Source organism: Mus musculus, chromosome 17, assembly GCF_000001635.26.
Source record: "Mus musculus strain C57BL/6J chromosome 17, GRCm38.p6 C57BL/6J".
Classification (NCBI taxonomy): domain Eukaryota; kingdom Metazoa; phylum Chordata; class Mammalia; order Rodentia; family Muridae; genus Mus; species Mus musculus.
In genome coordinates this window covers 30,932,793-30,945,025 of record NC_000083.6, presented here as the reverse complement: position 1 = coordinate 30,945,025, position 12,233 = coordinate 30,932,793, and the positions used below count along the sequence as shown (strand labels likewise).

The window sequence follows — 12,233 nt, the reverse complement described above, 5'->3', positions numbered from 1 at the left end:
AGGGACATGGAAGGTTTCTGTGGCTAGCCTAAACAAAAAGACAGCTAGTTAAGAAAGAAGAGGGACCGGTACTACGACAGATGTTCCAGCTGCCAATCAAGCTCATGTGGTCACTGTAAATATTTAAAGCAGTGCAGACAAAATTATGACGTGGCTTTTTTTTTTTTTTTTAAGAAGGATGGCAGGGTTGTGCATGGGACAGAGGAGAAGAAGGCTAGCTTTTTTGTTTCTTGTCTGTTTATTCCTGATAGCAGCATTTAACCTAGAGCCTCCTACATCCTAGGCGAGCCCTTCGAGCACTTAATCAGCTGTTGTGTATCACCAGCCCGCTTTGACCTTCCTGTGAGATGAAGTCTCACTAAGATACCTAGGACGGCCTTGGATTTCACTCTCCAGCCCAAGCATGCCTTGACCACACTGGGATCCACAAGCCTTGCCCCCCCCCCTCCCCAGTAGCTGGGATTGCAGGTCTATACCTCCAGATTCTCGTCTTCCACAGGGCAACTGGGAGGATCACATAGCTGGCACACCAGAGGAGCCGGGGAAGCAGGTGCTTTCTTGAGTCCTGTGTGGCTAAGATGTATCGACTTGAACAGACGTCCCGCAATCTTTTCAGACGGTCTGGGACAGATCTTGATGTGTGGCTTTGTCAGACCCAGCTTTAAGACTGTGGGTCATAACCCTATATGGGTCATATACATGTGAGAAAAAATTGGAAACTGAGCATTTCAGAACGCACTCAGTGCGATGAACTTGTCATTTAAAACTGCCGCTACCGTGTCCTGTAAGTTCAGTAGGTTGTGTTTTTATTTTCATCTGACTCTAGGAAGTTTTAACTTTCGTCTTGACCTGTTTTTTACTCTGTAAGGAGTTGTTCAGTTTCTAACAGTTCATAAGCTTTTTATTGTTTCTGTCTTTATTAAAGTCCAACTTTAAATCTATGGTAGTCAGATAAGATGCAGGGCGTAGTTTCAATTTTCTTGCATCTGTTGAGACTCACTTTGCGACTAAGTATGTGGTCAATTTTGGACAAAGTTCCGTGAGATGCAGAAAAGAAGGCATATTCCTGTGTGGCTGGGTGAAACGCTCTGTGAACATCTATTAGGTCCACTCGGTTTATGGCATCAGTTGGCTACAGCATTTCTCTGTTAGGTTTTGTCTGGATGACCTGTCTATTGGTAAGTGTGGGGTATTGAAGTCACCCCCTATCAATGTATGAGGGTCAATATGTGACCTCAGCTGTAGTAGTGTTTCTTTTATGAACTTGGGGGCCCTTGTGTTTGGTGTGTAGATGATAAAAATTGTAATATCCTCTTGGTGGGTTTTTCCTCTGATGAGTCTAGAATGTTCTTCTCTATCCCTTTATATTAGCTTTGGTTTGAAGTCTATGTTGTCAGATATCGAAGTGGCTATGCTGGTTTGTTTCTTAGGTCCATTTCCTTGGAATATGTCTTTCCATTCTTTTACCCTGAGGTCATGTCTATCCTTGACAATAAGGTGTATTTTCTTAAGGATGCTGGGTCCTGTTTTCACATCCACTCTGTCTGTGTCTTTTTCTGGAGGAACAGAGACCATTGATGTTGACAGTAAACCAGTGGGCAACCTTTGCTGATTCCTGCTATTTTGCTGTACTATGGGTCTCCCCCTCTTTTAATTTGCTAGTCTGACATTATTCTTTGCATTTTCAAGGGTGTTTTCAGGTTGAAGTCTTCCTTCTTGCACCTTCTGTAGGGCTAGATTTATAAATAGACACTGCCTGAGTTTGTTTGTTTTTATATCACGGAACATCTTTCTTTACAGTGATTGTAGACTTCGCTGAGTATAGTAGTCTGGGCTGGCACCTGTGCTCTCTTTAGAGTCTATAGAACATCTGTCCAGGCCCTTCTGGCTCTTAGAGTCTCAATTGAAAAGTCAGGTGTTATTCTAATAGATCTGCCCTTATATGTTATTTGGTTTTTTTCCCTTGCTGTTTTGAGTGTTTGCTCTTTATTCTGAACACTTGGTGTTTTGATCATTCTGTGCCATAAGAGATTTCTATTTGTGGTCCAGTCTATTTGGGGTTCCTTTTGCTTCTTGTACCTTGATGCACCTCCTTCTTTAGCTGCGGGACATTGTTTTCTATGCTTTTGTGGAAAATCTTTCCTGTGTCTTTGACCTGGGTTTCTTCACCTTCCTCTCTTTCTGTTAGTCATGGGTTTGGTCTTTTCGTAGTGTCCTAGATTTCCTGGATGTTTTGTGCCTGAATTTTTTATTTATTTATTTATTTTAGATTTAACATTTTCTTTGACCAAGATGTCTATTTCTTCTACCAGGTCTTCAATGCCTGAGGCTCTCTCTCCCATCTCTTGCTTTCTTTTGTGGAGGCTTGCCTCTGAGTTTCCTGTTCCTAAAGGCTATTTTGAAGTCCTTGCCCTGTTCTGGAGCTATAGTGCCTGTCTCAGAGCCTGCTGTGGTAGGACTGCTGGGCTGTAGAAGAGACATACTTCCCTGGCTATTATTGATCCCGTTTTTATGCTGACATCTAGGCATCTGAGTTTGGGATGATTGTACGTCTAGGTGCTGATCTCTGTTCTTGTCTTTGTTGGGTGGGCTCTCCACTCACTGGTGTCTGTTGCCTTCTCTGGTTTTTTAGGAGAGTGTGGTGGCTGTGGGTTGCGTGGTAGAAAATGCTTCTGAGATCCTGCCAGGTGGGGCCACTGGGGTTTCCACGTAGAATATGCTTCTAAGTATTGGGAGCTGATACTCAGGAATGGGGATGGGGTAGAGTGGTTAAACCGAGGGGGTCTACAGGAAGTGGAAGCAGGCTGTGCCACCAGGATCTGGTGGTCTCCCAAGGATGGGGCATAGAGAAAGAGGAAGCCATGGCAGGTAGTTTGTTTCTGAGCTGGGGAGGGGACTAGGAGTTGGCCTTGAAGAAGAGGAGAGTGAAGATAGCTTCCCTGCTCCCATGGGCCATTGTGGCTAGCGGGTTCTCAGGGAGTCCCACAGACAACTCTCTTCCTGCCTCAAAAGTATGCCAGTGCTATTCTGTCAGCTGTCTAAAACACTTCAGCATCTTCAATTCTGTGGGCTTTGTTTTGTTCTGTAGAGACCAGGAGTCTTAGTTAGGGTTTTACTGCTATGAACAGACACCATGACCGAGGCAATTCTTTTTAAGGACCATATTTAATTGGGGCTGGCTTACAGGTTCAGAGGTTCAGTTCATTATCATCAAGGTGGGAGCATGGCAGCATCCAGGCAGGCATGGTGCAGGAGGAGCTGAGAGTTCTACACCTCCATCTTAAGGCTTCTAGCAGAATGCTGGCTTCTAGGCAGCTAGGATGAGGTTCTTAAAGCCCGTGCCCACAGTGATACACCTGCTCCAACAAGGCCATACTTCCTAATAGCGCCACTCTCTGGGTCAAATATATTCAAACCATCACAACAAGTCTTACTCTAGCCCACACTAGGCAATCCTCTTGGCTTATCCTTACAAGTACCCAGATTACAGATAGCAGCCACCACCCGTGGTTTTCTGCTTTGATCTTGTCTTTTTTCCCCCTTTAGATGTATTTATTTTTACTGTATGAAGGTTTCGTCTGCATGTGTATGTATACACCACATGCATGCCTGTTGGATGGTTATGAGCCACCAAGCCAGGGCTGGGAATGAAACCCCAGTCTGCTAGCACACCAGCAAATGCTCTTAGCTGCTGAGCCATCTCACCAGCCCAGCCTCTCCTCCTTCTGTTATGTGCGCCTTCCTAAGTATACCCAAAAGATCTTCAAGTCCTTTCAATATACTTTTTTTTAAAAAGATTTATTTATTTCATGTATGTAAGTACACTGTAGCTGTCTTCTGACACATCTGAAGAAGGCTTCAGATCCTATTATGGAGGGTTGTGAGCCACCATGTGGTTGCTGGGAATTGAACTCAGGACCTCTGGAAGAGCAGATGGTGCTCTTAACCACGGAGCCATCTCTCCAGTGCCTCAATGTACTTTTTAAAATACCACCCCTTCTGTTTGTTGTTCATCTGCAGACAGGGACGTTCTAGGCCAGCCTGCGCTATGCAGTGAGGCCCTTAACGACAAAGCAAAAGTTGACGTATTTTTTGTGGTTCCTAACGAGGTGTCTTATCTACTCTTCTAATTTACCATTGGCTCCATCTGTTTCCTGCCAATCATCCCATGAGCAAAGCAGAAATAATCATGGATTCCCTAAACACACCACGGCACTAAGGAAAGCTCTCGAAATCACGCCACTCACCCATGCTACTTTATTTAAGAAAATATTTTCCAAAGCAACACATCTGTTACCATTCTTTTAGATTTTCTTTTTAAATTACATTTATTTATTTACTATGTGGGTATGTGTATGTGGAAGGGGGGACATGCATGTCACTCCATGCACACGAAGGTCAAGAAGACAACGTTGGGAGTCAATTCTCTCTAGCACGTGGGACGCAGGATTAAACTCGGGCCATTTGGCTTGGAGGCAAGTGCTTTTACCCACCGATCCATCTCACTGGTCCTGAATGGTGCTTCCAGATGTGGTCTTCCCCAGGACCAGAGAAACGGTTCAGGTTGCAGACAATAGCATAGACACATGGTAATGTTGATAGAAGTTTCTCAAACTGGACCCCTTTTCTCACCAAGGAAACTCATTTGAGCCATTAAAAAAAAAAAAGGTTGAGGGGGAAACCCATCTCACCACATTAGAGTTGATTCTAATTTCCTTTCTGTTGAATATTTAACATGCTATTTGCATAGCTGTCTTAGCAGAATCAATCCCTGTGTTTTATTGAGGATCAAAGAAAAAAAATTGTTTGCTTCCTAGGAGCCCAAAGTAGAGTCAGCCCTGTAGATTAGAATCAATTCAGCAGATGGAATATAAACCTTTGAAACATGTTCTGCCTCCCCTGAGCACGTCGCAGCCATTAGCGATAATGGGAGCCCTGTCCGTGCATGGCGGGGATACATCTGCCAGACTCCCAGCCAGCCCCACCCTGGCTTGTGCAGGCCTGGTGACCTTCATGGTGGAGGAGGGCTGAACCTAACTCCAGCATCTCCTCACCTTGGGCTGGAATGCACAGGACAAACACAGGCACGCATAGTGCTCTTTGCCTTGAAGGGTTGAAACTCAGTCAGCTCAGGCATGAGCGAAGACGAGACTCTACCGGTCCTTCAGAGCACTGTACCATCCGGTGCTCTGTGAGACCTCCCCAGAATTCGGGGAGCACTGGAGATGGAAAGATGAGGTGCCTGGTCACCGTTTCATTTCTTTCAGTCACTTTTGTGTGCCTACCAGCATATTTCAAACAAAGAGATGAATCTGGAAAAACATCTAAGACAAGGCATTAAACAATCTCATGACTGTGCTCTCAAACATTACCCCTGTTCTCTGCTCATGTGTATTTCACCGATGGATTTTGGTTTTGCAGATTTTATTTTTTTTTATGTGTATATGTATGTTTGTGTGACGTGTTTGTATGCCACAAATGTGCTGGTTCCAGTCAAGGCCAAAATAAGGTGTCAGGTATGGTGTGTGTGTGTGTGTGTGTGTGTGTGTGTGTGTGTGTCAGTGGAAGCCGAAAGAGTGTGTCAGGTACCCTGAAGTTACTAGGGCTGTGAGCTTCCTGATGTGTGTGCTGGAAACTAAATGTTGTTCCTCTCCAAGAGTTCACATTCTTGACCACTGAACCATCTCTCCAGTCCTCCTCTCTTAACTCTAAGAACAAGGAAAGTAGAGCACACTTTAAAACACACCCAGCTTCCTCTCATCACATCTTTGCCATGGAATGGGTCCGCCTTTAGTATTCCCTTTTGGTCACACAAGGACTCGAACTTGACAGGTCTTGAAAGACCATGTGCTTTCCAGAGGTCCAGCTGCCCTGGCAGCCTAGTGCTGTAGACCCCAGAAATCCTTGCAAGACTCTCTCCTGGCTTCTGTAGGCCAAAGTCAGGAGGAACTGTCAGGATCTTTCCTGCCTGCCGAATGTCCCAGAACTCTATTCATGCGGTCTTCAGTATGAGGAGCGCTGGAGCACTTGTAATCATGTCTGCCCTCCCCAAAGTCATTCGAAAGAGAAGGCAGTCTTGGAGGGTAAGTGACTTGTAAAGTTTGGTGATTTAGGTATTCAAAGACTGACGAGGATAGAAGAAGAGTAGATTTCAGCCCTTACTCTGTTCCCGGGAGCTGGCCAGAGTGCTGAAGCCATCAAACATTGATAACCACCACTTGAGCCTGCTGGCTGTGTGTCTCCAACAAAGCTGCCTCATATATCCGATAGGCTAGCAATAGTAGCCCCAGGAAAGGGTCGGGGCGGTCAGAGAGTTCCCAGCAAGTGCCAGGCTTAGACTTATGGCCGGAGGCATGTAAACAGCTAGTGGAATTTCAGAGTACATAGCATCGGATTGTTCCCAGACCCGGGGGAGCTATATTTAGCGTAGGCAAGTTTGCAGAGAGCTCAGAGGGAGTGTGGTGCCATTCAAAAAAAAAAAAAAAAAAACATTAATAGTACAGGGACTCAGGGACAGGCAAAGACTTCTTCAGTATCAAGAATCTGGGAGGGAAATGTGTATTAACAGTCTTGGAATGTGGGGTGCAGTGAACCCAAGAATCCAGAGTTCCAGAGAGGGGGGGAAACTCCACATTAAAGCTCCCACTGGGTTGCCTAGACTCTCTCAGCATCTTTCCCTTGGAAAATTTATTTCAGGCAGATTATATCTGTCTTTCCCCTTCACTTATGTGTAATTAATGGTTCTAGAAAGTTCCCAGTTTATCCCATGCTTGTCTTTCCACTCTTCCCAGAGTAGAAACAAGAAAGAGGTGCCCACCGGAAAACCTGCCCTTTCCTTAGGATGCAAAGGACCCTGGGCCCACTTCCCCCACCCAACTCATTGTCTTGATCAAGGAGGCAGTCGGGCTGCACTGCTTTCTCTAGCCTGAGGTCCCACTTCCCTATTAACATAGACACAACCCTCTGTTGAAGCTTGAAGGATAAGGTATTTTCTGCTTGGCATGTTTTATGGCCTGTTATTATCTTCTATACATGCCTCGTGCCTCTCCAAGGGGTACAGGATAATGTGTCTAGTGTAAGCACTGGGGAAGGTCCCCCACTCTCCACAGGGTGAGGGAGAGATCAGCTTCATGAGAGAATATATTTAAAGCCACCCCAACCCCAAAAGAAGTCGAGACAACAAGGATTCTTCTCCAGATCTGGACTCTTTCTTGGCCTCTAGGAAGCCACTGCCTACATCCCCAGGTAGGCAGTCTTTGGGTTTGGGTCTCTGCAGTGCTGTCTCCTTTAAGCCTTCTCACCATGGCTGGAGGGGGCAAGTGTGATATATTCCACCCCCACCCCCACATCCTGCTCTATCTGCTGTTCATTATGTGTGGGAGGAATCTGGAGGTGGGACAGACATTACTTATTAACTTCAGTAGGGGGATCAAATCAATCACTTTCCCCTGACTCCCTCAAACATAACAAAAACCATGATCTAGTTCTTCCATTGGGTGAGAGAAATCAGAATTATACGTTTGAATAGACACAAAAGAAAAAAGGGAAAAAGTCTAAATATGCTCAAAGTGGGAGGATTTCAAAGGCAGAGGGGGGGTTGGCTTCAGTGGAAGAGTCTCTTCTGGATCATAGCCTCTGAAGTCAGAGGATGTACCCTAATTCTCATCCAAGTCATAGACTCTGGTCACAGATGAGGTGGAGGTGTGGTGGCAATGGATCCCTTGGTTCTCTAGAGTCATTCATGTCAGCAGCACCCCCTAGGGGATCTTTTAGATGAACCCTAGAGGGTATCTGAGCATCTTTACAACAGAACTGAGGGTCCACACCCCACATCTGGGCTTCTCACCGTGGGACCTGCCCTAGTACCCTAGGCACTGCAGAGGCCAAGAGCAAAGTGGCTTAAAGGGCCAGGCAAAGAACACCTCTGAGCATCATCTCCTCAACACCAGAGAGAGCTGCACGGTATGACTTCAACAAATTCCCCTCCCCAAGGAAACAACAGGATATCAGAAGAACAGGCAGATGGGGGAATGTCAGCAATCCAGATGCACAGAGAAAGCCTCTTGTCGGGAGGAAGGCTGATTGATGCAGGTGACAACCCCAGCCATGCACACAGCACAGCCGGCTCACCTTGCTGAGCTCTGGACTGGCTGAGGTTCCAAGGGCAGGTCTCTCATGGCCTCTTCTCGGAAGCCCCAATTCCACCCATCAGCAATTGCCCTTGAGTGTGAGTCCGGGTTGATTTGCTGTTCTGTCCAATGGAACCCCAAGGGTCTTGCGGCTTTAAACAGGAAGAAGTCCTCTTCATCTTAGCAGCAATTGTTTCTTCCTCTCTTCCTGCCACGGTGATTAAATTAGCAGGCTGTTCTCCTTGGAGGACATGTGTTTAGGTCCCAGGAGGCACTGCCCACTTGCCTGCTTCATAGGTTTAGAGAAAGAAAGCATGGTGTGTGTGTGTGTGTGTGTGTGTGTGTGTGTGTGTGTGTGTGTGTGGTGTGCCTGTGTCCTTCACATTCCCTATCCCCAGGATCTCTCCCACCTGGGATGGCCACCCAGCCAGAAGCAAGGACCACAGGAGGACCGGCACTGGGGCTCAGCTGTAGGAACTCTGGCAGGTGGCTGCGTACACGCTGCTGCCCACTGTGGCCCCACTGCTGACGCTGCTGGTGGGACACTTGAGGGGCTTCATGCTGCAGTCTCTCTGGATATTCAAGTGCTCCAGCCTCCAGCGCTCCCAGCATTTCCGAAACTCCATCTGGACCTTCCGTGGGAAAGAAGAGAGAGAAGAAAAAAAAAAGCCATCAGGCAAACCAACTGCCCACAAAATGGCCCTGTTATTACATTAGCAGAGAAGGGGAAAAAATCCACTGGATTATATTACAAGACACGAGCCAAGGTCTTCAGGCGCCTAAATTAATATCCCAATAAAATTGTTTATTGTTGTCTCCTATTTTCTGCCTCTCCTCTGGAGAGAGATGGGCTTGATGACCTAATTGGCCCTTTCTATCTCTAAATTCAGTGATTCAGCTAAGTACCTTTTACAATCCATCACAGTTTTATTCAACGGAAGAGAAAGAGTGAGGTGGAGAGTGAGAGCGAGGTTGAGCCAGAGAAGATGGAGTCTCGCTTTATAAAAGGCTCTCCCTGTGTGGCTTGGACAATTGAAAGGGAAAGGCACACCCCACCCCTAACCCTGATGAGGACCCCCCCCCCCCCAGCGGTCTAAACTCCCTGAGGAGGCTTTTCCTTTGTTCTACTCGGGTCTGGGTTTATTGTTGTTTCTTTTCTGACAGCAAAGTCTCACTAGGTAGCCTAGGCTGGATTTGAACTCTTCACCCTCCTCCCTCTGCCCCCTGAATGGTGGGAATGACAATCGTGAATTATCAAGCTCAGATTTCCCTTCTGATCTCCACTCAGTCCCTGAACCTCCCAGGTCAGGGAAGATGTGAAGAAAGCGAGGGGAATTTCTGTGCCTGGCTTTGGATCCATCCCATGCAGAGAAACTGATGGGAGCCTGGCTGGACAATCTGCCTACGGAGTTCAGCCAACTCAGATTCCCCATTGCATTGAGCTCAGGCGTTCCCCAAGGGAGGGGACTTCTCAGCTGGGTATATGCTAAAGGATCAGACTGCTGGGGCAGAAAGTTACACAGAACACGGAAGGGCTCTGATCTGATGCCCACCATCCCTGGTCCTTGGCTCCATCACAGCTCTATGACTTGGGCTCCAGAGAGGGTTGTTACAAGCTGTACGGAACGTCCTGAGGACTGGGTCCCTCTTCTTCTGGGAGCTATTCTTGTTGTCTGCTTTTCCCTCCTTGCCACAGGCTTTCCATCTCACACTGTCTGGGGACTGTGTTCCTTTTAGTCCCAAGCCATCAGGAGGGCTGGCTGCCATCGGCCAGCTGTGTGCAACAGGCTCCCTGCCAATGCCTCTACCTGCCCCAAGGCAAACACTCTCCTTTTCTACTCTTTCCATGTCATACATCAAGCCTTAAGCCCAGCCAGACACTCTGTGTGGCCACAAGCCATCCCTTACAAGAACTTCTGTGCTGAATGGAGCTAAGATTGCCCAGCGCCTGCCTGCCTGCCAGGGCGTCTTGGTGTCCCAGACAGTGGCGTCGTGGAGCCCAGCCCTGGAGGGTGAGGGAAGGAGGTAGAACAGACGCTGCCTTGCCTAGCTGGGCTTGTGTAGTGCTGACAGCTGGGAGAGAGACATTGAGCCCAAAGATGGCTCCCTTCTGCACAGCTGCAGGAAAGCAATCTCTTACAGTCTTCCACTTGGAAGAAGGGAAAGAAAACTGATACACTGGGGCGCAGCCAAACCCAGCAGCAGGACTTAAAGAACATGGTATCCCTCCATCCAGGCTCCCTTAGTACTTTTTCAGAGCCTCCATGGTGGGCCCGGTCATCAGAGTTGTTCTCAAGAACCACTAAATTAATTCAGAAATGTGAGGAGAGGACCTGACTACTGGCTGCCCCTCCAGAGGATCCAGGTTCGAGTCCCAGCAACCATATGTGGCTCAATAATACCATTGGCCCTCAATAGCTCCATCTCCAGGGGGATCCAGTGCCTTCCTCTGGCCTCCAGACATACACGTGGTCCACAGACATACATGCAGGTAAAACATTCCTAACACATAAAACAAAATAAGCCCAGTGCTGGAGGGGTGTTTGTTAGGGAGAGGTGGGGGGGAGACAGGTGGATCTCTGAGGTTCTAACTAATTGATGAACTCCGTATTCAGCCAGAGTCACTATCTCAAAACAAGGTGGGGGGGGGTATCTGAGGGAGACACTTGGCACAGCCTCCAGCTTCCACATCCATGTGCACACACCTGTATATATACATAGCCAAAAAGGGGCACCATCTTGGTTAACTTAGGGAAGCAGCCACCACTCTTCAAGTCAAGGTGATAATGCAGAGGAAAACATATAAATGTTTGCCCAGGGCTCAGCTAGGATTAGAGCCCAGGTGCAGCCTGATTCCAATCCCAGACACCTAGCAGGTCTCTGGCCATGCCTCCGTCCCACTCAGCAGAGAACACTTGACAGTCGTGACTGCATCTTCCTCCTCTGACTACCCCTGCTCCCAGCACAGTGCTCAGCACACAGCGGGCTCTCGCTGCCGGCTGCTTCAGTGAGTCAAATGAATGGCCACTCAAGGAATCTGCCTCTCACACAAGGTCCTCTTGTTGATCAGTGAGAGAAGTAAAACAAAGAATGATTCTGGGGCTGGGGAGATGGCTTGGTGGGTAAAGGCTTTTGCCACCAAGCCTGGTGGCCTGAGTTGGCCCATCAGAACCTACACAGGAGAGAGGGAGAATCAAATCCCCCAATCCTCTGACCTTCACCTGTGATCTATGGCACACACACTCACACACACACACACACACACACACACACACACTGCTAATACCCCAATGAATGAATGAGTGATTGAATGAATGAATGAATGAATGATCTGGCCTGGCATGAGTACCATCTAATGTGCTAATAACCCAATGAATGAATGAATGAATGAATGAATGACCTGGCATCTGCACCATCCAATGTTAACCCTTTCACATTCCAAGTGCCCTCCCTGACTAAGTACCAGATTGGTCTCCAGGTTTGGTAAATCTTTCTCACCTCTACTGACCCCTGGGTAGAAGAGCAAAAGACCTCAAGGTGGTTAGCCTGACATCACACAGCTTGGCAGAGCAGAACAGAATGAGCCCTCAGGGCACCTCGGCTACTTCACTTTGGCCTCTGACACAAGCCACAGTCAATTCATCGCCAGTCCCTCCCCTCCCCTGTCCCCGCTGCTACCCACCAACCAGCAGCTGGTGCAGGCCCTGACAACCACATGAGACAAATGTTCAGGCCATCTTCTCAGGTCACAAGTACCTGGCATTGCCATGGCAACCCTGGGTATGGAGAACAGCTCTTGTGGGCAGAGGCCACCAGAGTGGCTTGGACACATGTGTGTCGAATCACTTTGCAATAAATCAGGTGTGCCCAACCTGTAGCCTAATGGCCGAGTGCATATTAAGACAGCGCCGAATGTAGCCCAAATCATTTGTGGATGACAGTGATATGTGGCAAGGTCAGAAGGTTGGACACCCCTGCTTGAAATAGTCAACATTAACTCTTTAATGCAAGGCTAAGTCATGCCTAAGCTCTTTTTTCATTTGTGTGTGTGTGTGTGTGTGTGTGTGTGTGTGTGTGTGTGTGTGTGTGTTGGCGAGGAGACTA

General features: G+C 47.6%; 1 protein-coding gene across 1 annotated transcript in view; it reads right to left on the bottom strand.

Annotated features, from left to right (window-relative positions):
* Positions 1-8,515: 8,515 nt before the first annotated feature.
* The window catches only part of Glp1r (glucagon-like peptide 1 receptor), a 34,644-nt gene continuing 30,926 nt past the window's right edge, over positions 8,516-12,233 (bottom strand). The window contains exon 13 of the mRNA NM_021332.2: positions 8,516-8,761. Coding sequence (NP_067307.2) covers positions 8,594-8,761 — 168 coding nt within the window. The 3' untranslated portion in view covers positions 8,516-8,593. The remainder of the gene's footprint in view (positions 8,762-12,233) is intronic.